This window comes from Ahaetulla prasina, chromosome 1 (assembly GCF_028640845.1).
Source record: "Ahaetulla prasina isolate Xishuangbanna chromosome 1, ASM2864084v1, whole genome shotgun sequence".
NCBI classification, from domain to species: Eukaryota; Metazoa; Chordata; class Lepidosauria; order Squamata; family Colubridae; genus Ahaetulla; species Ahaetulla prasina.
The window spans coordinates 260,556,053-260,583,033 of NC_080539.1; the positions used below are offsets into that span (position 1 = coordinate 260,556,053).

The 26,981-nt window shown below is 40.8% G+C and overlaps 1 protein-coding gene across 1 annotated transcript in view; it reads right to left on the minus strand.

Moving 5' to 3' along the window:
* Positions 1 to 26,981, minus strand: part of HRAS (HRas proto-oncogene, GTPase) — a 77,385-nt gene that overhangs the window by 20,533 nt on the left and 29,871 nt on the right. Inside the window, exon 2 of the mRNA XM_058156801.1 lies at positions 20,212 to 20,366. Coding sequence (XP_058012784.1) covers positions 20,212 to 20,322 — 111 coding nt within the window. The 5' untranslated portion in view covers positions 20,323 to 20,366. The remainder of the gene's footprint in view (positions 1 to 20,211; positions 20,367 to 26,981) is intronic.

The following is a 26,981-nucleotide window of genomic DNA, read 5'->3' on the forward strand; positions in this document are numbered from 1 at the left end:
TAAATGACTTCTAAGAAACCTGTTAAGAACTGACCTCCAAGTTCCTTTTAGAAACAGAAAGCAGGAAATTTTTGTAATCCATATGGCTTAAATCCAAGAGCTAAAAATACTTTAGATTTCAAATATACTTTTCTGTAGCCTATTCAAAACTGGGATCTTTTATCTAGGCACACTGGAACTACAATAACCAGATTTCCCATGGATTTGTAGTACCCCTTAGTAAACAAATTCCAAAGGAGAATCTGGGACACAGAACAACTGAGCTGCTGCTCAGCTGGATACTGTTTTCAAGATGACTACCACCTGACTCTTTTATGGGGAAAAGATATTTTATGTCTCTATCAATCGTGTATTAGCAACCTCCCCTTTATGGCTTGGCAGAGGAATGAAAAAAATGGTTGCTCTATATCCATCTTCCTTTACATTGCTGCCTACGTCTCTGTGGCTTGCTGTAGAAGGAATATGAAGTGGCCAAGCAAATTTGGTTCCATCTTCCTCAAAAAAAACAAACAACAAATTCTCAGCCACATGTACTTCAATTACACATCAAAAACTTAGATGTGATATTTGAAAGCATCAAAAATAATATGGCAGGAACAGATCTACAAAAAGAGATAACATTTTTATAAGTATATCAAAGACATTTATAAGACCGCGGTGTGGCTCAGGCTGTAAGAAGCCTGTTATTAAACACAGCTGCCTGCAATTACTGCAGGTTCAAGCCCCACCAGGTCCAAGGTTGACTCAGCCTTCCATCCTTTATAAGGTAGGTAAAATGAGGACCCAGATTGTTGGGGGGGCAATAAGTTGACTTTGTAAATATACAAATAGAATGAGACTATTGCCTTATACACTGTAAGCCGCCCTGAGTCTTCGGAGAAGGGCGGGATATAAATGTAAACAAAACAAAAAAAAAGACAGAGGACATATTGAATATTTAAAAAAAAAGAAATTGTATCCAAGGGAAATTCTGTGAAGCAGTCTGGTGGAGACAACAGTGGTATTAGAACTATTTTTTATTTATGTATGAGATTTAGAGGCTCCAAAGTGACTCTGAGTGGCTTACATCAAATAAGAACAATCAAAAACAACTGAGGAAAGTTGAGATATGATATCTGGAAACATCCCCTTCTGGCAAACAGAGGAATGGAGTGGTGGGGGGGATGAGTGCCCCGAATTTCACAATTAAAATATATTAAGTCAAGGTAAGAACTTCCATTAACAACTGAATGTATCTGTGAAGCTATTTCCCAGTTTCTACAGATATACTCACATTGTCAGTTAATGACAGTATGTGAACATTTTAACAATAGATCAACTATAAATGTCACATAGGATTTTTCAATTAAAGCAGTGTATGTATGTAGCTTTCAGTCATTTAGCAATAAAAACTGGGCAGCTATTAGCCTTTAAAAGACTCAAATGAATATTTTTAAAGTTTTCATCTCATACAAAGGGATTAAAAAATAGATCACTAGAAAACAGACCACTTTTTTTTTCTTTTATTATTAAATAAATTCTTGAGTCTCTTGCCATGCATCTGAAACACTGACTCATCCAGTGCAGGATACAATAATTTCCAAATAGGCCTCATTAGCAGATCATGAATTTATAGGAGACAGTCTCATTTCTCAGTTATATACAGATAGTCCTCGACTTACAACAGTTCATTTAGTGACCGTTCAAAGTTACAACAACACTGAAAAAAGTGACTTATAACCGTTTTTCATACAACCGTTGCAACATCCCCAGGGTCATGTGATCAAAATTCAAATGCTTGGCAACTGATTCATATTTTTGACGACTGCAGTGTCCCGGTATTGTGTGGTCACCTTTTGTGACCTTCTGATGAGCAAAGTCAATAGATTCACTTAACAATTATGTTATTAACTTAACATCTACAGTGATTCTTTTAACAATTGTAGCAACCAAGGTTGTAAAATGGGGCAAAACGCACTTAACAAATGTCTTAGCAACAGAAATTTTGGGCTCAATTGTGGTCATACATCGAGGACTACATATAATACATTCTTATTTGTATCAGCTTGTAAATTTGAAAAAAGGGAAAGTTTATTACTAAATTCTCATGCCTGAACTTTAAAAGACATTTTTCTACAAAACTGTTCAGTCTTTTTTTTTATTTCCTGTGTTCAAAACACAGCTTGTAATCATTAAACCATATCCATTTCAACTAGTCATATAATAACGGCATAGCTTCACGTTCGATTTCTAGTCATAAACTATATTTTTTTTCTGCTGTGGCACTTTGTAAATCAGAAAACATTTGCTGAGAAATCTTGTTTTAAAACAAAAAGAAAAAATATGTGATTCCAGATGAAAGCAAGGTAATTACCACATTTTTTGGAGTAAAAGACACACTGGAGTATAAGAGGCAGCTTAGTTTTTGGGGAGGAAAATAGGGGGAAAAATCTGCCTACCTATTCATCTGGTTAGCATCCTTAGTCTGGTCATCTTCAGCACATTAGTTTGCTGGTTTTGAGCGTGCATGCGTGCTTTTTATCCCCTGCTTGGGGATAAAAAACAGCTTCTAAAGCACAGCTGAGAGGGAGCAGCAATGAGAAAAGCAGGCAAAGCACAGCGATCGCTTCACTTAGGGCTGAAAAAAAGCTTCTAAAGCACAACTGAGAGTCGGAGGGAATGGAGATCGCTTCAGTCGCTAGCACCTGTTAGGGCTGAAAAACAGCTTTTAAAGCACAGCTGAGAGTCGGAGGGAGCAGGCAAATCGCAGAAGATCGCTTCACTTGCTAGGGCCTCATTAGGGCTGAAAAAAAATTCAAAAAACTTACATTCGGAGTATAAAACACACCCAAATTTTCAGCCTCTTTTAGGGGAGTCTTAAATTCTGAAAAATACAGTACTGCTATCCAGTGTGAGGAAGAACAATTTTACACAAGAGGGGAATATTGCTGTTTCATTAGCTTAATACAAACTCAAGATCTCAAAATATTATACGCTGTATTTGTAGTAGCAGGTGTGCTCCTTTAAAGAAGCACATTACAGAATTCCACATGTCCTAGGTCAGGGGTGTCAAACTGGTGGCCCACAGGCCAGATGCGTTATGCGCAGGCCATGCCCACCCCAGCTCCGCGAAGGGAAAAACCGTCATTATACATTAAATGACGGAAACGTGATGCTGCGAGCTTGACACCTTTGTCCTAAGTGAACAATTAAGACAGATTTTCCTTCCAGCTGGAGTGCCTTCCAGCTGTCTTGAACTCCACCACCTGCAATTCTCAAAAGCAATGCAGGCTGCGAATTGGTGTATTAAAATCCAACACTTCTAGACTTCCGGGTGGCTCCACCTCTTCGCTGAGCCCTAATTAAAGGGGCTCCGCACTGAACATCGTAAAAGCCAGGAAAAGCCGGCTTTAATCTTTTTCTCTGGATGAAAGAGGAAAGATAAGAGCGCAGGAATGTTGGTAGACCTCCCCAGAGGCTTTGTTTTAATTAAGCAGAGCTTCGAAGGGTCGATGGGTCCCATAAATATTTCTGCCATCTCCGACTTCAGTGCGTGTCTGCAAAAGCAGGAAAAGAAGAAGGTGTCCATCTCTGCTAATTGTCTTATCTTTATGGATCTCTTTAAGCAGACGGAATGAGTGCAAGCGGACGATTATTGGATTGCAAGTATTTTTGATTTCCTGACTTCTACTTTCTAAAAAAGAGAATTTTTCTTTTCACTTTGTTCTAATTGACTCTAAGATGGCGCCTGAACGGGAGTGAAAATGACGAATGGAATTTTAAACAGTCTGTGCAACTAAGAAGATAAGAAATGTTATGTGTGGATTTTAATGAAGTGAACTGAGCTCTCCTATACTTAAAGGGAAAGAGAAGTTTCTAGACTTATATTTTGTGAATTTTAAAACTGAAATGGCTACTAAACCACCTAAGACTGGGGGCAGAAGGGTTCTGAACCAGCTTTAGAAGATCTGATTAAAGAGCAAGGAAAGTGTCTGAAGAAAGGTTTAAGGAGATTATGGATAATAATGAGAAAATAAGAGAAGAAATAAAGAGAATAATAAAAAATAAGAAGATATCTTGATGGCTTTTCAAGGTTTGGCAAAAGACTGGAGGTGGTGGAGGAGGAGGTGCAAGAAATTGTTCAGTCAAATCAACAAATAGAAAATAGAATGGGGAATGCAAATCAAATTGGATAAAAATGAAGATCAAGTGGTGGTGATGCAGTATAGAATGATGGAAGGAGCTCTGAGAATTAGAGGTTTGAATGAAGACAAAGGGAAGATTTAAAAATTTTATCAGAAGCTCTGGCTGAATTTATTGAACTTGATCCACAAGAGGTTGCTTATCAAATTGACAAAATTTATAGAGTTAATTCTTGGATTGCTAGGCAAAAGAAACTTCCTAGAGACATTGTGGTTTATTTTTGAAAAGAACAGTGAGGAATCAAATTTTGCAAGTTGCTTTTCAGAAAAACTTGAAAATAGGGAACAGGAGTTGAAGGTTTTGAAAGAGATCCCTCCCAAGATGTTAAGGGATAGAAAAGACTTTACATTTTTTACACAAGAACTTAAGAAATACCAGATTCAATATAGATGGGAGGTTCCAGTTGGCTTGACAGTGTATTATCAGGAAGAAGATATCGTATTGACACAGTGCTTAAGGCCAAAGATTTTCTTTCTACAGTGCTGAAATTTGAAATAGAAATAATAGAAAAAGAATTCAAGAGACTCAAATGGGTGTGGAAGCTGAGGTGATTCCAGTGATGTTACCATCAGAGGAACAACCACAAGAACAAAGACTGACGAGGGGAGCCCTTAAGCGTAAAGAAAAGGAGCAACAAACTCAAAGTAAAGTTCAGGACTCTGCTACAGAAGCGGTGGGAGGAGCACGGCCGAAGATACGGGAGGACGATCTTCAGTTGATTGCCCAAAGGCTTCAGCAGCCCAGTAATGGCAAATAAAATCTTGACTTGGAATGTCAATGGTTTGAACTCAGCTCAGAAGAGAAGAAAATATTTCATTATTTGAAACAATTTAAAAATGATGTTATTTGCTTACAAGAAAGCATATTAAATTATCAGATCAAAAGTACCTAATAAACTCAAAGTTAGGTAAACATTTTGTTGCTTCAGCTTTGGAGAAAAACATGGCATAGTGGTTTATTTGAGAAAAGATATACCAGCCAAGTTAATAGAGGCAGATATTTATGGAAGATATATTGCTATTGAACTTACAATAGAAACAAAAGGACTCTCTTGCTTGGTATATATGCACCCAACCAGCAACAAGAAAAATTTTATAGAATGTTATATGATAAGTTGATCTATGGGATTATAAATCGTGTATTATATTGGGAGATTGGAATGGAGTAATAGATACACGAAAGGACAAGAGAATTTCTTCCAAGAAGATACCTGCACATGCAAAGCTGCCTAAATCCTTTTTTGATATGATAGAAGATTTTGAGTTAAGAGATGTATGGAGACTGCGGAATTTGGAGGAAAGAGACTATACTTTTTTCTCTGATAGGCATCAATCCTTCTCACGTATTGATTTTATTTTAATTTCTAATGATTTGCTTTTTAGGGTGAAGAAAACTAAGATATTTCCAAGATGTTTGTCTGATCATAGTCCTGTTTGGATGGAATTGCAATATGGAAAAGAGGGTAGAAGAACTTGGAGATTAAATGAAAATTTGTTTAGATATCAGGATAATGTAAATCAATGTAAAAAGCAGATGAAAGAATTTTTTGATTATAATTTGAATAATGAAACATCGATAGAAATGGTTTGGGACTGCAGTAAAGCTTTTATGAGAGGTGTATTAATATATCTTAATAATAGACAGAGAAATAAGCAACAAAGACAGCGTAGGTATTTAGAAGAGGAAATCTATAAGAAACAACAATTATTAATACATAACCCACATGATCAAAAACTTAAAGATGCAATAAAGTTACTACAGAATCAATTTAATATGATAATGGCTGATCAGGTGGCAACAAATATACAATATGCCAAACATAATACTTTTGTAATGCAAATAGACCTGGTAGGTGGTTAGCATACACTTTAAGGAAAAGACAAAACAACGTACTATAGAAAAATAGAATACAAAGGTAAAGAGAGATATCAACAGGATAAAATTAAAAAAGCTTTTTTAGAATATTATACAAATTTATATCTTAAAGATAATATATTGAATAGGGATATTGATAATTATCTGAAGGAATATAAGGTTAAAAATTTAACTTTAGAACAAACGGATGAATTGAATCGGCCTATAACCTCGGAAGAAATTATTTTGGTAATTAAACAATTAAAATGGGAAAACTCCTGGTACGGATGGGCTTACAGTTAGTTATTATAGGAATTTACAGGATGAGATGTTAGGTCCACTTAAGGAATTATTTAATCAGATACAACTAGGAGAATTCCCCTCATGGAGAACCTCTTTTATTTCATTGATACCAAAGAGGAACAGGATTGTTCTAAACCTGGGAATTATAGGCCAATCTCACTTTTAAATAATGATTATAAGATTTTGTTAAAATAATAGCTAATAGATTAATGTTGATTCTGCAGCGAAGAATTCATAATGATCAATCTGGATTTATAAAAGGGAGACAGATGAGGAATAATGTTAGGCAGATTGTTAATTTACTGGAGTACTTAGAAAAGAAAAATTTTATTCCAGCAGCATTTATTTTTCTCGATGCAGAGAAAGCTTTTGATCGATTGCATTGGGATTTTTTATTTAAATTAATAGAAAAGATGCAATTTGGAGATGGTTTTTTAAGAATAATTAGGGCAATTTATGGAGAGCAAACAGCACAGATTATAATCAATGGTAGCTTAACAGAACCTTTTAAGATTGCGAAAGGAACAAGACAGGGATGTCCTTTATCACCATTATTGTTTATTTTAACTCTAGAACCATTATTGGATAAAATACGAGAAGTAAAGGAGATAGAGGGAATTAGAGTTAGACAGTATGAATATAAGTTAAGAGCTTTTGCAGATGATTTGGTGATTACTTTAACAAACCCTATAAATTCTAGTAAATCTTTGTTGGAAATAATTGATCAATATGGGAATGTCTCAGGGTTTAAGGTAAATCAGAAAAAGACAAAAGTGATAATAAAAAATATGGCCAGACAACAGAAAGAAAAACTAGAGGAAGTAACAGGATTTGAAATTGTAAAGAAGGTTAAGTATTTAGGGGTTTATATTCGTCATCAAATGTGAAATTGTATAAGAATAACTATGAGGTTTTATGGCAAAAGTTCAGAAGGAGTTGATTGTTTGGAAAAATTGCAATTATCTTTGCTGGGAGAATTGCTGCTATTAAAATGAATGTTTTACCTAGATTTTTATTCCTCTTTCAGATGATACCAATAATTAAGAAAGATAAGAATCTTGAGGAATGGCAGAAGGAATTAACAAATTTATATGGGAAGGTAAAAAGCTAGGGTTAAAATGAAAATAATTCAAGATTCTCGGAAAGGGAGGTTTAAAATGCCTAATTTTAAATTATATTATGAAGCAGCTGCTCTCTCTGCAATTAGTGATTGGTTTAATTTAACAGAGGACAGAAATTTGAATATAGAAGGTTATGATTTGTGATATGGATGGCATGCATATTTAATTTATGGCAAAATAGTGGATAAGGCCTTTAAAAATGATGTGCAAAGAAATGCCCTTCTGCGTGTTTGGAAAAATACTCTTATAAACTAAATTATAAGGTTCCTATATGGGCATGTCCTAGACATACAGTAGAAAATATAAACATAGAACAGAAGCAGGAAATGATTACATATAAAGATCTTTTGTATACTGAAAGAGGTAATTTGCAGTTAAAATCTCTGCAAGTATTAAGAGAGGAAGGGAAAAATTATACTTGGTTTCAATATGAGCAATTACATGCTAGATGGAAGGGAGATCAAAAAATTGGTATAGAGCAGAACGAGGGAAATTTGGTAAAGCAAATTAGAAATCAGTCTCAGGAGCATATAAAGAGATTGTATAATGTGTTACTTGAAATAGATTCTGAAAGGGACTTGGTAAAGGACTGTATGATAAAGTGGGCACAAAATTTTCAGGAGCCAATATTATTGGAAACGTGGGAAAAATTTGGGTTAGAAATGTTAAATTCACGAGGCACAGAATCTGAGGAAAATTTTTATAAAATGTTTTATAGATGGCATCTAGATCCTAAAAATTATCGTGTATGTATCCAGAAATGCAAGCAAAATGTTGGAGATGTAATTGTGATGACGCTACATATTTTCACATTTGGTGAACTTGTAAGGACATAAAGGCCTTTTGGATAAAAATTTGGTGGATTTTACAAAATGTTCTGAAAAGAAGATAAAGTTCCTGCCGCAATTTTTCTTGTTGGGAATTATTACGGATTGTACAGTAATTGAGACTAAATTGATTTTAAATCTAATAACTGCAGCAAGATTACTAATAGGACAATATTGGAAGAAAAAAGAAGTACCAACAATACAAGAATGGATATTGAAAGTTGCCAATTTGGCTGAGATGGCGAAGATATCAGCCTTTTTGAAAGACAATACGCAAGAAAGATACTTAAAGGAATGGAAAAATGGATTGACTATATTCAACGTAGATATCAGACTAAGAGTTATCAGACTGTTTTGAATGATTATGATGTATTATTTTGATTGCTTTTGGGGGAAGTTAGGAATTGATGATTGTAGGGGTATAATTAAGTTGGGACGAAAACTTTTTAGCATATGTTTGTTTTACTTTTAACTATACCTTGTGCTCGTTCCGGGAAGTCGGGGGAGGGGTTGCGAAGGGAGGGGAGGAGGGAAAGGGAAAAAATTTTGTAAAACTTTTTGAATAAAAAAAAAAAAAAATCCAACACTTCTCAAGAGCACCAGCTTTGGGGTGGTGGGTGGGGAACCACATTGAAACTTTTAGAAATGCTCAAAAGCTACAAACTGAGATAATAGTATTCTCTACCTCTACTACTGTCTTGGAAAATAAGGAGACTGAATTAAAAGCAAAAATACCTATGAGGCAAGTTGATCTGCACCAGCCTACATTATTACCTCCAATTTGTCGCAATAAAAAAAATAAATCTTTTTTTGACCTCATCTGCTAAACAACAGGAGCCGCACACATGTGGAAAATTGACCCCCAACACTGGCCCTTGAAGATGGTGGCTTCAGCCTGGCAATTGTGAACAGAAGAGGGGAAGAGAGCCAGATTCAACTGAGCCAAGCCCCAAACAAAAGCCATTCAGGCCCCCTCCCCAATTTTCTCATTTAATTTTGCTGATCACTGCTCCCAACTGACCTTCCTGAGGACAATACAGGCTAGTGTTTTGCACTTCAAAATGACAAAACCAGACACTTAAGCCACAAAGCAGAGCCTGCAGGATGTGCAAGTGTGTGAGCATACACACACACACACACACACACAGAGAGAGAGAGAGAGAGAGAGAGAGAGAGAGAGAGAGAGAGAGAGAGAGAGAAGGGAGGGGAGAGAGAAGGAGGGAGAGTTCTTCTCCAGGCAGCCTATCCCTTTCACCAGCCTAGCTGCCTCCAATCAAGGACAGAAAAATGCGCAGTGGGATGTTGCAAATGTAACCTTTCCACCTCTTTCTTTGTAGGCAAAGACACCAGAGACTGCTGAAAGATGCCCCAAAGTAAAAAAGCAGGCATGAAACACAACCTTGCAGCTAAGAGCCATACCCATGCGCAATGACACTTTCCTCTAAATACCTATTTTTAAAGTGATATCAAGATATCAAAAAGTTCAAGGCTTCCATAAATAACAAAAGAGTTGAAGAATGTCCTTTCTTTTAGAACCTACTCAGAGGGAGATCTGGGTTTCACAACAATAAGGCCCAGTTTATATACAAACAAGGATGAGGTGATCAAGCTCTCTTGGGATGAATTCGCACAGGATGACATCATCCCATCAGGATGCAGGTTCCAGCACAATATGTGTGTTATTTCCTCTCAAAAATCCCCCTTTTCCATATTTCTGTAATGATCTGGTTTAGTATCAAAAAGTCATAATACAATTGGTTTTCCTTGGGGCACTCTTTGAGGTAGAAGGGTGAGCTACTTTTACAAACCAGAAGAATCATGTTGGGTGTTTCTCTTGAAGCACATGAAACAAACTGAAAGAGAATAAGAAGGAGGATTCTCTGATAAGAGGGAGTTGTGAAATTGTCAGGTTTCCACAGAGAAGCTGGAACACTGGTAAGGAACACTTTGTATACTCTACCCAAGGAACTAGTGGGTAGAAATAGATGTAACAAATAAAAATTTGTGGGCCTCTGGTGGCTCAGCAGACTAAGTCTGTCTGTTATTAACACAGCTGCTTGCAATTACTGCAAGTTCAAGTCCCACCAGGCCCAAGGTTGACTCAGCCTTCCATCCTTTATAAGGTAGGTAAAATGAGGACCCAGATTGTTGGGGGCAATAAAGTTGACTTTCTATATAATATACAAATGGATGAAGACTATTGCTTAACACATTGTAAGCCGCCCTGAGTCTTCGGAGAAAGGCGGGATATAAATGCAAATAAAAAAAAATAGAATTCCCATTAAGTGCACAGGGATAAAAGAACAATGGCTCTAACCTGTGCACTTGACAGAAAATTGGTCGAAAAACTCCCTCAAAACAGCCTCCGCCTCAAATGAAGACTAACTACAATGCTAAAGGTTGCTCCCCTCCAAAAAAGGGGATAATCTTTCTAGAATTACTTTTCCTGCTGCAGTTACATATTATCCACCTCTTGTTCAACATTCTAAATATAGCAGATCTTGCGCAGAATTATTTGTCACATGCAGCTGCATTTTGAAAAGCTACCACCATCACAATCCTGCCTCACACACAGACAAGCTCTGCTGCAGATCTGGATGCCTGGGCCATACCATCCCAGTCTGCAAAAGGTGGCCCGACTATCATTTGAAAAGAAGAATTCAGTCAATAAAAAGACAAGAGACCATCACCAAGCTCTCGGACACCCCTCCCCCAGATAAATCTCTCAAACAGTGGGAGGCCTGAGGCACCAAGTCGCTTCTCAGGCTGGAGCAACTGAAGGTAGCCTGGAGAAAGAGAGGGGAAGACTTGCATGCTGTACCTTCCCCACTTCAGCAGCTGACTTGAACCCACAAAGGTCTCCCCTCCACTACCTCTTCTATCACTGCAACCAAGAAGGCACAAGAGAGAAACTCATCAGCCTCAGAGCTGACTCAACGAAGGCAGCAGAGGAAGACCTGGCCAGTTAACCGTTCTCTTAACTCTTGTGCCCTCAGTCATCTCTGCTTCTCTAGATCCTACTTTTTAATGCAAAAGAAAAAAGAAAAGAAAATGGAGGTATGTGATGGAGTACTGACATGGGGGAGCCCAAGTTCCACTTTCTGCCAGCCCCAAGGTCATGGTCTTCTTTGCCTTTGCCCTTTGTTTGCCATTGTCTCATTAGACCAGCGGTGGGCAATTAATTTTCCCAAGGGTCACATGGGACTGTTGTGGAAGCTTGAAATAAGAGGGCTGCACGCACACCCACAAACTTGCTAAGTGAAAAAAAGAATAGCAAGTCAGCTCAAAATAAAAGCAAGGCAACCGTATTGTGTGCGTGGAATACACTTATTTCCATTTGATTTCTAATTTCTGGCTGACCTCATGCGGGCCAGATAGGAACAGTTAAAAGGCCAGATGTGTCTTGGAGAGGGGGGGCATCAACTGCCCAGGTCTGCATTAGACCCTAAAATCTCCAATGGGAGAAAAAAAATCTAAAGCACAAATGACTCCCCATCTCATCTTTCTGCTTTTTTGGATCACAGCAATTGACACTGAACCTATAAACTCTGCTCACATGGCACCTGATAAAGCTCAAATTTGGATTTCTAGTTTACATCAGAGATCAGCCATAGCCAGCTCGCATCTTATCAGAAAGTGAGCCATTTATGACAAGAGGTGACATGCATGAACCCTACCCTGCCAATCCACCCTATCCCTAATCAGATCAAGAAGTACACCTGCAAAGTGCAGTTCTATTGTGAGATATGTTGCGCTTACAAACACATTTCTGTGTTAGAAGCTATACAATCTAAATTTCTGAAGTCTTTACGTTGAGTTCCCCGTTCTGTCTCTAACACACTTCTGCTACAACCTGGCTATATTTCAGTCGAGATTCAATTATGACTCTGCTGATTGAAGTACTGGCTTAAACAAATGAGGGGAGGGGGCAGGCAAATCTTTATAGAATTTTATTGGCCAAGTGTGATTGGACACACAAGGAATTTGTCTTGGTGCATATGCTCTCAGTGTACATAAAAGAAAAGATACGTTCATCAAGGTACAACATTTACAACACAATTGATGATCAATATATCAATATAAATCATAAGGATTGCCAGCAACAAGTTATAGTCAGCACAATTAGTTTTGAAAGACAGGCATCCGTCTTCTTGAAATAAGGAAATAATAGATGATCCCAATCTGCATCCATGCTAAGCTTCAACGAAGCCCAGAAAAAGTTCAAGCATTGAATTTAGATTTTGATTTATCAAGAGAGAATCAACACTTGCCATCACTACTGCAGTAAGCTCACACACCCTTCTTTTTAAATTCCCCCAATGTCATTTATCAGTCCCATCTCACAGTCCCATCTGACCTTGATATTAGGCCATTTGAATGGGATTGTTGGGCAAATAAAATGGCATTCCTTACCAAGAGCTTTCACGTTATCTGCTCAGACTTTAAAACTGTATGGGAGCTTGCATACTTTTTGGAATGCTCTATATCAGTTTTGGAGGGCAGTGCTAATCTCCCCTTTGTTTACAAACTGTTCAGACCATTTTCATATGATAGTTATGCACTACTTATATTAAATGATAAGGATTGAGAAGTCTCTAGAAATGGAGCCAAATTTACTACTGTGGCAAGTGGAAGTTTTTGAACCTGATTGCTTCCTTGGGTATACCTACTTCAGACGTGAAAAGGTTTTTTTATTGGATAGGTATGCATTGTACTGTTTTAACTTCTATGTTTGGTCTGTGACGATATTTTTAAAGGCCCAAACCAGTGATGGCTAACCTTTTTGGCACCAAGTGCCGAAACTGGAGCACCCATATGCACATGCAGACGCACGCTGGAGGGTCGGAAGCCAGAAGAGAGCAGCTGGCAATGGTGCGCATGCCCACAGAGATGGCTCTCCGTGCCACCTCTGGCACACATGCCACAGGCTCGCCATCACAAGCCTAAACTTTGCCCTGCAAAGAGTCTGGGACCAATGATGTTCTGAGAAAGCCCCAGGTTACCACGGTAACCCTGGAATCCTGAACCAGACAACATTAGCATAGATGCCAGTATAATTGTTCTGAGATTCTCTAAGAATAGAGACTTTATTTCTAGTCTACCAATCTAGTCCACCAACAAGGCCCCTATTCCATTTTGTAGGGTTGGATGTCTGGTGAGACAAATCTATAGAATTTCTATAGATGGCTGCAACCCTTCCTTGCTCCTCCACATATACAAACACGAGATAGCAGCACAGGAGTCAGTAGATAGATTATCTCATGAACTTAGTCCAGGTGGAAAGAAGTTCACAAAGAAGCATTTCAGAATATTGAACATACTCCATTTTAATTAACTCACTATAAATAAGGCTAGGAAATTCCTATGATAGTTTCCAAGACTTTGTATTTATCCCATGTCTTACTGAAATCTTACGCTTACCATTTCCTTGGTATTCCCCAGTTTGGGAGGGGGGGGGTGTATTAGTACTATTTTATTCCAGCATTTTCTAAAAGAATCACAAAGTGAGAGGGGAAGTCAGCATGGAAACTCCAGGATTTGTTGATGGTGTGGACAGAGTAAGAAGTCTGAAACATCCAGATCAGAGGTGGGTTTCAGCAGGTTCTGACCAGTTCTGGAGAACCGGTGGCGGAAATTTTGAGTGGTTTGGAGAACCAATAAATACCACCTCTGACTGGCCCCACCCCATCTATTCTCTGCCTCCCGAGTCCCAGCTGATTGGGAGGAAATGGGGATTTTGCAGTAATCTTCCCCTGGAGTGGGGTGGGAATGGAGATTTTACAGTATCCTTCCCCTGCCATGCCCACCAAGTCACACCCACAGAATCGTTAGTAAAAAATTTTTGAATCCCACTACTGATCCAGATCCTGGAGCTCTTAGATAATGTACCTATTCCCTTTCAGCATCTTTCTCTTACTTTCCCATTAGGAAAAAGTAATAGCAATAGCACTTAGACTTATATTCCGCTTTACAGTGCTTTACAGTCCTCTGTAAGTGGTTTACAGCATATTGCCCCCAACAATTTGGGTCCTCATTTTACCCACCTCGGAAGGATGGAAGGCTGAGTCAACCTTGAGCCTGGTGAGTTTTGAACTGCCAAATTGCAGGCAGCCGGCAGGCAGCACAAGTAGCCTGCAGTACTGCACTCTAACCACTGTGTCACTGTGGCTCACAATCATATCGGCATGCTAGAATATCCACACAATAGATGACTATGCCAATCCACTTTCTTGCTTCTAGAATACTGCGAATCATCTCAAAAGGAGAGTAAAATTATATGCTATTGTTTTGCAAAGCAGCCCATTATTCATTCTGATGGATAAAAGAGCTGATCAAGGAAGGCTTAAGTCACTAACAACTCAGTGGGTATGCAATTCTACAGTTTTCCTTAAGGCCACACTAGTATTTACCAACTGGGTGCATGGATTTCATTTAAGGAAAAAAGGCTGCATTATATAGCTTCTATACTCAATTAAGATCCACTAAATAGGCTACAGTTACTTCTGAGAAAGCTATGTAGGATTTGGGGATATAAATGCAATTTTATGTATACTTACTTAGAAGAAAAGCGCTATGATTTGCCTCTATCAGACTGAAAGTATCAAACTATCTGGCAACAAGTTCCTTTTTTGTGTTTGGACCCTAGTAAAAAGCATTCAGAAGATGCACTCTTCTTGGTGAAAAATAAATGTGGCTGATTTGAAAATTACAGATCTATTTTTAAACTACTTACATTTCCAAAAGAGAAGCCAGATGTATGTATTAATATTATATACAGGCAGACTGCTCAGCTTTCCTGACCTATCACAGATCAGTCTAGCTCATGATCCCTATTTTATAAAATATGTGTGTGTGTGAGAGGGGGGGGAGGGAGGGCGAGTGCATATGGTGGAGGGAATTTAAACATTTCCTTGACAGCAGAACATTCCTCTGCAAAGTCATGTAATGGAATTTCAAGATAATCCAATTCATACTTAACAGACCATGTAGATTAGTACAACATAAGACATAAATTATATAACAGAGCTGGCTTGGATTTCCAAAGTCCATAGGACCATCTTAACCATTAACAAAAAAAACAACACACACACAAAAAACACAAGAATGATAAATGATGCTCCCAGCAAAATGATAGAATGCCAAAGCTAGTGCCTTTCAGAGGAGCTAGACTGCAATTCCCCATTACCCACAACCAGCATGACTCTGAAATGGCAACTGTAATCCAAGGCACGTGGAGACAATAGAATTTAATGGTGTATCCTCTATTGTGGTTTATTTTTCTTTGGATCACCTATTACCTATTAGGAAAAGAACATCAGTCCATTTCTCATTCTTCATATACATTTCTGGTGGAAAGAATAATTACCGTATATACTCGAGTATAAGCCGACCCGAATATAAGCCGAGGCACCTAATTTTACCACAAAAAAACTGGGAAAAACTATTGACTCGAGTATAAGCCGAGGGTGGGAAATGAGGCAGCTACTGGTCAATGTAAAAAATAAAGATAGAGCCAAGTAAAATAACATGAATATTTATTTGAACGAAAAACAATAAAAGTGCAAAAGGGGGAAGGAGGATTCCCAGCTCTAAACAAAGGGAAATCCCGGAATGCCAGCGCGAAAGGCGGTGCTCGCGTTCCTCCTCCCTTGCTCAAAAGCCCCAACATGATATTGGAATTGGATGCCATTATATACCTGCTGAGGGGATAATTTGAATAACTTGAAAGATATAAAAGCTCTAAACATATTTGTTTAAAAATCTAAAATCTATACTTAAAATAAATGAATATAAAGTAATAAAGTTCTTTAAAGTTGTAATTCACTTTGCTGCTGAAAAAGAAAAGAAGCTTAACACCTTAAATCAGGGGTGTCCAAACTTGGTCCCTTTAAGACTTTTGGACTTCAACTCCCAGAGTCCCTCAGCCAGCAAAGTTGGCTGAGGAACTCTGGGAGTTGAAGTCCAAAAGTCTTAAAGGGACCAAGTTTGGACACCCCTGCCTTAAATGGTATTTATTAACTGAAATATCATCAAATCAAATATATAATGAGGTATATTATAATGACCTTTGTTTTCAGAAAGAAGCATGATGGAAGTTTTTCAATAAAGGGGGAAATATAGAAAAAACTTAGTGTCATGCTCATATATCATCTTTACAGATGTTGTTAACACTATACTATGGCAGCATATGATGGTACAATGTTTCAATCAATTTCAGGATGAAAAACTCATCAATGAGGAGGAGGAGTATAATTTATTAACCTTGTATGATATCAGTTTCTCAAGGACTCTAGAAGGACCCGAGGAAGAAATCTCTGCCCCCTCCCCACTTTCCCTTTCCAACCCAGCCTTCCAAGGGGACCCGAGAGGAAGAAATCTCTGCCCCCTCCCCACTTTCCCTTTCCAACCCAGCCTTCCAAGGGGACCTTTGAGGGAGAAATCTCTGCCCCCTCCCCACTTTCCCTTTCCAAGGCAGCCTTCCAAGAGGACCTCTCCAAAAGAGCGAAAGCTTTCTCCTGGCCGTTTTACCACCACCATACCCTCCACGCCGGCCATCCTAGGCTGGGTTAGAAACAAGGAGGGGGAAGTTCAAGGACCACATCGATGGCACGAGCTCAGATTGCCGGCTGGGGATGATGGGCGCTGCAGTGCGATCTCGGGAGAGACTAGGGGGGAAGAAAGAATGACTGTTTCCCCACACCCTAGGATTGGGGAAAACATTGACCCCCCCCCTTAGTTGCGGGAGAAGGGTTGCGCTTCAAAGCGGTCGCCTCCATCCATCAATCCATCCTTCCTTCCTTCCTTCCATCCATCCATCCATCCTTTTTTTTTCCCAGCGGCGGTGCGTGTGTGACATGCAAGCAAGGCGTCTCACTGGGCATGTGAACTGGGTATGTCTAGTTTAGGGGTGACATGATAGGAACATTCCAATATCTCAGGGGCTGCCACAAAGAAGGGGGAATCAAACTATTCTCCAAAGCACCTGAGGGCAGGACAAGAAGCATGGGTGGAAACTAATCAAGGAGAGAAGCAACCTAGAACTAAGGAGAAATTTCCTGACAGTTAGAACAATTAACCAGTGGAACAACTTGCCTCCAGAAGTTGTGAATGCTCTAACACTGGAAGTTTTTAAGAAGATATTGGATAAGCATTTGAAGTGGTATAAGGTTTCCTGCGTAAGCAGGGTTAGACTAGAAGACCTCCAAGGTCCTTCCAACTCTATTATTCTGTTTTTTTGTTCTGTTTTCTTTCTAATCTATCTATCTATCTATCTATCTATCTATCTATCTATCTATCTATCTATCTATCTATCTATCTATCTATCTATCTAATTAGCTAGCTAGCTAGCTATCATTATCTCGCTTCAAAAGACAAAACTTAAACACGAAGTTGTAGCTGAATAGCCCTACATAATTTAGCTTTTTCCAAGCTGGTGATTTCCAAAGGCTTTGAAATGCGACTTTCCTCATCCTCTGCCAGGATAAGCTGATGTGCTCAGAAGGCTGGGAATGGTGGCATTTCCCTACATTTCTTGTGGGCAGAAGGTGGACCCCTATGTTTCCTTGAAAACACCTCCCAATATTTATTAGAGTGACTTCTCTCCCCAGAAGAAAGGTGCGAGCGCTGTTTAACAATCCCGTCAGCTAAATCCTATCGAGTCAAAGGGGCCAGTCAATGGGGCTAGGATGAATTCTGGGTCACCAGGGACCCTTTTTTTGTGCCCGTTCCCCAACCAGGGCGGGCCAAGCAGCCGCTCTTTTAGCGGCTCTGGAATAGATGTTGAGGTAACCCGAAGAGGCAGCCTCTTTTCAACTCCCCCGCCCCTTTTTTTTAAACGCGTCCTGCCGGGCGGCGACAGGGACGCGGACACCAAAAGCGGCGCCCCGTTCTTCTCCGCTCTTTTATTTTATTTTAGTATTCAATCGGCAGCAGAGGCTCGAGCCTTCTGGGGCGCCGGGAAAAGGAGCCGAGGAGCTGCAGCAACGTTGCAAGAGAGCAGAAAAGAGTGGGTGGGGAGAGAAGCAAAAAGAAGAAGAAGCAGCAAGCTTTCCAGCCGACTTGTGTGGCGCGAGAATCCGATCCACCGCCTCCTTCCCCGGCCGACAGGGCTGAACTGCCGCTGCACCACCACTTCCCAAAACAGATTTCCAGACTTGGAAGCAGCCCGCCACGAAAGGAGGAGGAGGAGGAGGAGGAAGCGGCGGCGCGGCTGCTCCTGCTGCTGTTTCGCTCTCCGCCCCTTCCAGCGCCTTGGCGCAGGCGAGAGAGAGTAGAAAGGAACGCGCCGTCCGACCGGCTGTGTGTGTGTTTGTGGTGGGGTCTCGTCCCAGCCACCCACCCACTCGCTCCCTTTCCCTCTTCGGAGCGTGGGCTGGTCTTAGAAGCCGCGCTGTCCCGGCGGGCCGCCGCCTCCTCCTCTTCCTCCACGCCGCTCCTCTTGCACGCCTCAACCCCCATCCCCACCCTCTCCAGCGTGAAGGTCACCTCCTCCTCTTCCAGGCGACGGCGGCGGCGGCTCAGCGGGCGCCACAGCCGGCAGCTCCGCTTCCTCCCACCTTCCTCCTTGCTAAAGGGCCAAAGTCGGCTCCCCGCCCGCCCGCGGGACCCGAGCAAGCGGTCCCAGTCCAGCGAGCGGTGAAAGCGACATGCCGGCGCCGCTCTGCTTTCACCATTCGGCTGGACTGGGACCGCTTGGCTCGGGTCGCAATAACTCCCGCCAGGCTGTGCCACGAAGAAACCATTTAAAAGCCCAACTTCTGAAGCACGGAGGGAGAAGAAAGAAAGCCCTGGCGGGGCTTTTAAATGGTTTCTTCGCGCACAGCCTGGCGGAGTTACTGCGACCCGAGCCAAGCGGTCCCAGTCCAGCCGAGCGGTGAAAGCGGAGCGGCGCCGGCATGTCGCTTTCACCGCTCGCTGACTGGGACCGCTTGGCTCGGTCCGCAGTAACTCCCGCCAGGCTGTGCCAAGAAACCATTTAAAAGCCCAACTTCTGAAGCACGGAGGAGAAGAAAGCCCTGGCGGGGCTTTTAAATGGTTTCTTCGCGGCACAGCCGGCGGAGTTACTGCGGACCCGAGCAAGCGGTCCCAGTCCAGCGAACGGTGAAAGCGGGCGGCGCTCGGCATGTCGCTTTCACCGTTCGGCTGGACTGGGACCGCTTGGCTCGGGTCGCAGTAACTCCCGCCAGGCTGTGCCACGAAGAAACCATTTAAAAGCCCAACTTCTGAAGCACGGAGGAGAAGAAGAAAGCCCTGGCGGGGCTTTTAAATGGTTTCTTCGCGGCACAGCCTGGCGGAGTTACTGCGGACGAGCCAAGCGGTCCCAGTCCAGCCGAGCGGTGAAAGCGGGCGGCGCTCGGCATGTCGCTTTCACCGTTCGGCTGGACTGGGACCGGCTTGGCTCGGGTCCGCAGTAACTCCCGCCAGGCTGTGCCACGAAGAAACCATTTAAAAGCCCAACTTCTGAAGCACGGAGGGAGAAGAAAGAAAGCCCTGGCGGGGCTTTTAAATGGTTTCTTCGCGGCACAGCCGGTGGGAGTTACTGCGGACCCGAGCCAAGCCGGTCCCAGTCCAGCCGAACGGTGAAAGCGGAGCGGCGCTCGGCATGTCGCTTTCACCGTTCGGCTGGACTGGGACCGGCTTGGCTCAGGTCCGCGCGGCGAACTGCTCAGCCTTGGGCAAATCCCGCCGGACGATCTCGCCGCCTCTTTGGCGTCTCCTGTGTGGGGTTCCCGAAGTACATCGAGACGTAGACTCGAGTATAAGCCGAGGGGGCGCTTTTCAGCACAAAAAACGTGCTGAAAAACTCGGCTTATACTCGAGTATATACGGTAAATTCAAATTATAAGCATGGATTATATACATACAAATAATACGGCTAAGAGAGAAAGAGACAACTTTGTGAAGAAAAACAGCGGGTTCCTCACCTCTATGGTAGGATCATATTCATCAACAAAATGATTCTGAATCAGCTGAATGGTCAATGCACTTTTCCCAACGCCTCCTGCTCCAACCACCACCAGTTTGTACTCTGTCATCTTCTGGGGTACCCCAGCTCAGGGTCTGCTCACGACACAAGTGCCTGGAAAACAAAACAAAAGCATATGAAGATTATAAAGATTGGGCAGTGTTTCTTTGATGGTCCGTTTTCCTTTTACTGCAGTGTTTCTCCCCATATCCCAAATGATTGTCATTCATTACAAAAAAAAGCCCCCAGAAATAACTACAGCAAAGGCACTGGAAGCTGCTGTAGAGTTGTAGCTGCAGATAAGTACATCCTTAAGATTCTTTTCATTATATTGACAGGGTAACCACAATATCCAGAAGCTCTAAAGGGGAACAGAGCCCTCCGAAAAACATTGTGTAAAACAATACAAGGCAGGCAAAATGAGCACGATATGGGGAAAGGAGCTATTCATTATTCAGGGCCAGTTAATCAGTATTTAAAAATCTATTGCTGGCCTGGTACGGTAAGCAGAGTGCCAGGATGAGCTATGAAGTCCTCCTCCTGCACCTATCCCTTACTTAAACTTACATGGCTGATGCAACTCAGATAAAGGATAAAAATACTTGTAAATATGAAACTGATGCAAGTGAAATACAAATGCCTGCTCCTCTTTTCATGCTGGAGTTTATCTCCCATTTCTCTCTGCTCATAAAGAATATTTTCCAATTCTGGAAACAAACAATTGGATGAATTTCCTACATTCTAAATGTAAAAAAAAAAGGCTTTTAAAAAGTAACAAATTTGTGGACTATTAACAAATTGTTCTAAACACTCTTTTTTCTCCTTTCATATATGTGAACAACGTGAGAAGCAATCACAGATACAGCTCACAGCAATTTCCACAATCAACTCCAAAAACATTGCTACAGTGACAGAAATTCTATGATGCATCCCGATGCCACCAAAATTGCGCTTTCCCTCTCCTCTCGCCTCCCACCAGACAAATATTTTGTGCTGTATGCTATATGAAGGGACCTGGCATAAGCTAGAGAAGAATGGTACAGGTAGTCCTCGAGTTACGACCACAATTGAACCCAAAAATTACATTGCTAAGTGAAACATTTGTTAAGTGGGTTTTGCCCCATTTTACCACTTTTCTTGCCAAAGTTGTTAAGTGAATCACTGCAGTTGGTAACTTAGTAACCTGGTTGTTAAGTGAATCCGGATTCCCCATTGATTTTGCTTGTCAGGTCGCGAAAGCGGATGACATGACCCCAGGACACAGCAACCGTCATAAATATGAACCAGTTGCCAAGCGTCTGAATTTTGATCATGTGACCACGGGGATCCTGCAACAGTCAGAAGTGTGAAAAATGGTCAGAAGTCACTTTTTTCAGTGCCGTTGTAACTTTGAACGGTCACTAAATAAACTTTTGTAAGTCGAGGACTACCTGTAGTTTGCAATTTAAAGCATAATAAAGAGTGGCTACAGAAACTATATCCAGGGGTATTAATGTCAAACACTCTTAGGAAAGCCTGAAAATATCATCAGCCAGGTGTTTTCTGTTTACCCTTTTTACTTTCTTGATACACACAACACCCAGTAGGACTTCAGAATATTATTTTATACCTGAATAAGCATTTAAGAACTGTTACATGTGTCAATGGAGAGCTTACAATTTGCTCAAATTACAGATCCAAAGAGTTGCAGAACCAGTGTGTGTGCTTCTTAAAAGAGCCTTGCTCCCACACAGTCCTATTTTTCACCTGGATTGCGGTTGTAGGTGTAAAGATGGGCTGTCCATTTATGCTTCAACCTGTCCTCCCCAATAGCGGCTCTGAGAATTGAAGAACTTCAAGAATAGAAGACTGACCCTAAAAACGGCCTGGGTATAAATCCTACTGTCTAAGGCTTTGTTTAAAAATAACACGTTTATTGCTCTCTTTATCTTTTCCTTTCACCTTTTTCTTTGTTGTCGTAATTCCCAGTTTCCAAATCATAGTTAGGATGGGAATGTTACATTTCCCAATTGACATTTTCATGACTAAGAAAATCCTGCCAGAACAAGTTAAATGTAATCTCCCCAGAGAAGTCTGTGAATTAAGAGGATTAGCAATTTTTTAATAATAATAATAGTAACCACAACAATACACTTTCCTCAAAACCGAATATACGAGTGTTTTAGATGACATAAATGAATCTTGGGAAGACAATCTGCTATGAATTTTACATGATGATGATGATGATGATGATGATGATGATGATGATGATGATGTTATCTATTCAGTCATGTCCGACTCTTGGTGATTCTATGGGCCAGGTCTCGCCACATCTTCTGATCTGCACTACTTCTTTGAGTGTTTCTATGCTCTGGTTGGTGTCAGCTTTGATGGTGTCCTGCCACCGTGTTTTTTGATGGTCTGGTTTCCTTTTACTGCTAACTCTTCCAAATATAATTGCTTTCTCCAGGGAATTCCCCCATATGATATGGCCAAAGTAAGTTAGACAACTTAATAATAATACTTGATAATACTCAATTATTAATCAATACTTTTCTTTTTCTTTAATAAATATATTTATTAGCTTTTTTATTTATTAATACTTAGCAATACTCTTCCATTTTGAGTAAGTACAGGTCAACATCAGAGACAACTAGCACAGTAACTAAAACTAAAAGGGTTATCAGTGCATGTAACATAGATGTCTGTATGGGTAAGACTATCAACCATGCTATCCAAAACCAAGCATTTAACAGTGAGTGCCGTACCATGTGCACTAAACCAACAGGTGGCAAGAAAGTAGGGGCAGTCAACACAGGTTATGTAGACAGTAAACACAAGATCAATCCAAATGGACTCAAATGTCTATACACCAATGCACAGAGTATGAGGAATAAACAGGGTGAATTAGAAATCCAAGTAAATGGGGGTAGATATGATATTGTTGCCATTACGGAAACTTGGTGGGATGAAACTGACAAATGGAACATACAGCTAGAGGGATATAAATTATTTAAAAGAAATAGACCAAATAAAAGAGGAGGTGGAGTTGCACTATATATAAGAAATAACTACATCTCTACAGAAATAGAGCACAACAATGATGAAAATCATCTTAAATGTATTTGGGTCAATATAAAAGGGGTGAAAAACGACATTGCCATAGGTCTATACTATAGGCCACCCAACCAAACAGAGGAAATAGATGAACTTTTTGCTAGTCAGCTAACTAAGGTATATAGGAAGCACATCACAGTAGTAATGGGGGATTTTAACTACCCTGACATCAACTGGGAAACAAACTCTGCACCAAGTGGAAGATCCAACAGGTTCCTAACAAACCTAGCAGACAACTTTGTTTCCCAAAAAATAGAGAAGGCGACAAGGGGATCAGCCATATTGGACTTAATTCTCACTAACAGAGATGAAATGATAGAAGGTGTTGAAGCTACAGGAACCTTGGGGGCAAGTGACCACGCAATATTGGAATTCGACATTAAGCAAATACAAGTAGTAGAACAAAGTCAAACTAGAGTCTTGGACTTTAAGAGAGCTAATTTCAATAAACTTAGAGAGAGCTTGAGAAGGATTCAATGGATGAGAATCCTCAGGGGGAAAACGACTCAAGAAGCTTGGGAAATTTTGAAAAGTGAGATTATAAAAGCACAGTCTAACACAATACCAATGAAGAAGAAAAATAGTAGATCTCAAAAGAAACCAGCATGGATGCATAAAGAACTATCTGACAAATTGAAAGACAAAAAGGACAAATATAAAAAGTGGAAAGAGGGGCAAATAACTAAGGCAGAATATCAGCAAATAGCCCGAGCCTGTAAAGATGAAGTGAGGAAAGCTAAGGCTCACAATGAACAAAGGTTAGCGACAAAAGTAAAAAATAACAAAAAAAGCTTCTTCCAACATGTTAAAAACAAGAAAAAAGTCAAGGAAACAATTGGCCCATTGCTGGGAGAAAGTGGCAAGAAGATGACAAGCAACAGGGAGAAAGCAGATCTACTTAACTCATATTTTGCATCTGTCTTTACACAAAAGGAAAAAACAATCCAACCTATCAAAAACAGCACTACAAAAACAGATTAGAAACACAAGTTAAAATAGGGAAGAAAATGGTAAGTGAACACCTGTCTACCCTAGACGAGTTCAAATCACCAGGACCGGATGGATTACACCCCAAGGTTCTGAAGGAACTGGCAGACGTGATCTCAGAACCACTGAACTATATCTTTCAAAGATCCTGGAGCACAGGGAGCTGCCAGAGGACTGGAAAAGAGCTGATGTAGTTCCCATCTTCAAAAAGGAAAAAACAGATCCAGGAAACTACAGACCTATCAGTCTGACCTCAATACCGGGGAAGATTCTGGAAAAGATAATCAAGCAACGAATCACCGAACACCTAGAAGCAAACAAAGTAATAACCAAAAGCCAACATGGGTTTGTCAAAAACAGATCATGCCAGACTAATCTTATCGCATTCTTTGACAAAATGACAAATTTAGTAGACCAGAGGAATGCTGTTGATATAATTTACTTGGACTTCAGTAAAGCATTTGATAAAGTAGACCATAACCTACTACTAGATAAAGTAGAAAATGTGGGTTAGACAGCACCACCACCAGATGGATTCGTAACTGGCTGACCAACCGCACTCAACGTGTAGTCCTCAACGGAACTACATCCACATGGAGGGAAGTATGCAGTGGAGTACCCCAAGGCTCTGTTTTAGGCCCAGTACTCTTCAACATCTTCATCAATGACTTGGACGAGGGATAGATGGGGAACTCATCAAATTTGCAGATGACACCAAGCTGGCAGGAATAGCCAACACTCCAGAAGATAGGCTCAAGTTACAGAAAGATCTTGACAGACTTGAACATTGGGCGCTATCTAACAAAATGAAATTCAACAGTGAAAAAAGTAAGGTTCTACATTTAGGCCAAAAAAACAAAATGCACCAGTACCGTATATGTGGTACCTTGCTCAATAGTAGTACCTGTGAGAGGGATCTTGGAGTCCTAGTGGATAACCATTTAGATATGAGCCAGCAGTGTGCAGCAGCTGTTAAAAAAGCCAACACAGTTCTGGGCTGCATAAACAGAGGGATAGAATCAAGATCACGTGAAGTGTTAGTACCACTTTATAATGCCTTGGTAAGGCCACACTTGGAATATTGCATCCAGTTTTGGTCGCCACGATGTAAAAAAGATGTTGAGACTCTAGAAAGAGTGCAGAGAAGAGCAACAAAGATGATTAGGGGACTGGAGGATAAAACATATGAAGAACGGTTGCAGGAACTGAGTATGTCTAGTTTAACAAAAAGAAGGACTAGGGGAGACATGATAGCAGTGTTCCAATATCTCAGGGGCTGCCACAAAGAAGAGGGAGTCGGGCTGTTCTCCAAAGCACCTGAGGGTAGAACAAGAAGCAATGGGTGGAAACTGATCAAAGAAAGAAGCAACTTAGAACTAAGGAGAAATTTCCTGACAGTTAGAACAATTATTAAGTGGAACGACTTGCCTTCAGAAGTTGTGAATGCTCTAACACTGGAAATTTTTAAGAAAATGTTGGATAACCATCTGACTGAGATGGTGTAGGGTTTCCTGCCTGGGCAGGGGGTTGGACTAGAAGGCCTCCAAGGTCCCTTCCAACTCTGATGTTATGTTATGTTATGTTATGTTAGTATTTTATTTATATAGGACTCATTCTTCTACAGAACTAGTTACCTGCATTTTGTTACTACAAAAAAACAACAATGGAGACAGAGCCCAAACACTGCCTGTATCCATAGCAATGTTTTCATGAAAAGGTCCCATTTGAAAAAGGTCCCTATATAGGAAACTAGTTTGCTTTTCTACAAGACCAAGATTCTCTGAGATAACAAAGGAAATAAATAAATAAATAAATAAATAAATAAATAAATAAATAAATAAATAAATAGAGGGACATACCATATTTTTCGGGGTATAATATGCACTTTCCCCCCCTAAAAGAGGGTGAAAATTTGGGTGTGTCTTATACACTGAATGTAGCCGCCCCACCTACAGGCCCCCACCCTTTGGCCTCTGCGTCCCAGCAATTTGTCTCCCTGCAGCAAATAGCAAACAGCCTGTTTCAGTTTCAGCTTCAGCACACCCTGATTAGCAGAAGCAGCTGATTGGCGGTTGGATCGGCTTTCCGACCATCAGCTGTTTCAGGCTGCAGGGATTGCCATGGCCTATTGCCACCTCCGCGCCCATTTTCAGCCACTGCTTCCACCTCCGCACCCCATTTTCCACCCATTCTGATCCCCGCCGCTGGAACGGGCAGAAAATGGGGTGTGCAGAAGCAATGCCAATCCCTGCAGCCTGAAACAGCTGATGGTCGGAAAGCCGATCCAAGCGCCAATCAGCTGCTTCTGCTAATCAGGGTGTGCTGAAGCTGAAACGGGCTGTTTGCTGCAAGGAGGCAAATTGCTAGAAGGCAGAGGCAGATTTTTTTTCTTGTGCTAATCAGGCTGTGCTGAAAATGAAACAGGCTATTTGCTGGAGGCAAATTGCTGGGAGGCAGAGACAAAAAATTTTTTTATTGTTTTCCTCCCCAAAAAAAGTAGGTGCATCTTATACCGAAGCGCCTTATACTCCAAAAAATACGGTAGTTCATTCTGAAAAGAGGACCACTGTTTCCCAATTATTCCCATTACATCCATAGCTTATTACAGAAGGAACAGAAATGAGTAAGAATGACCAGATTCAGAAG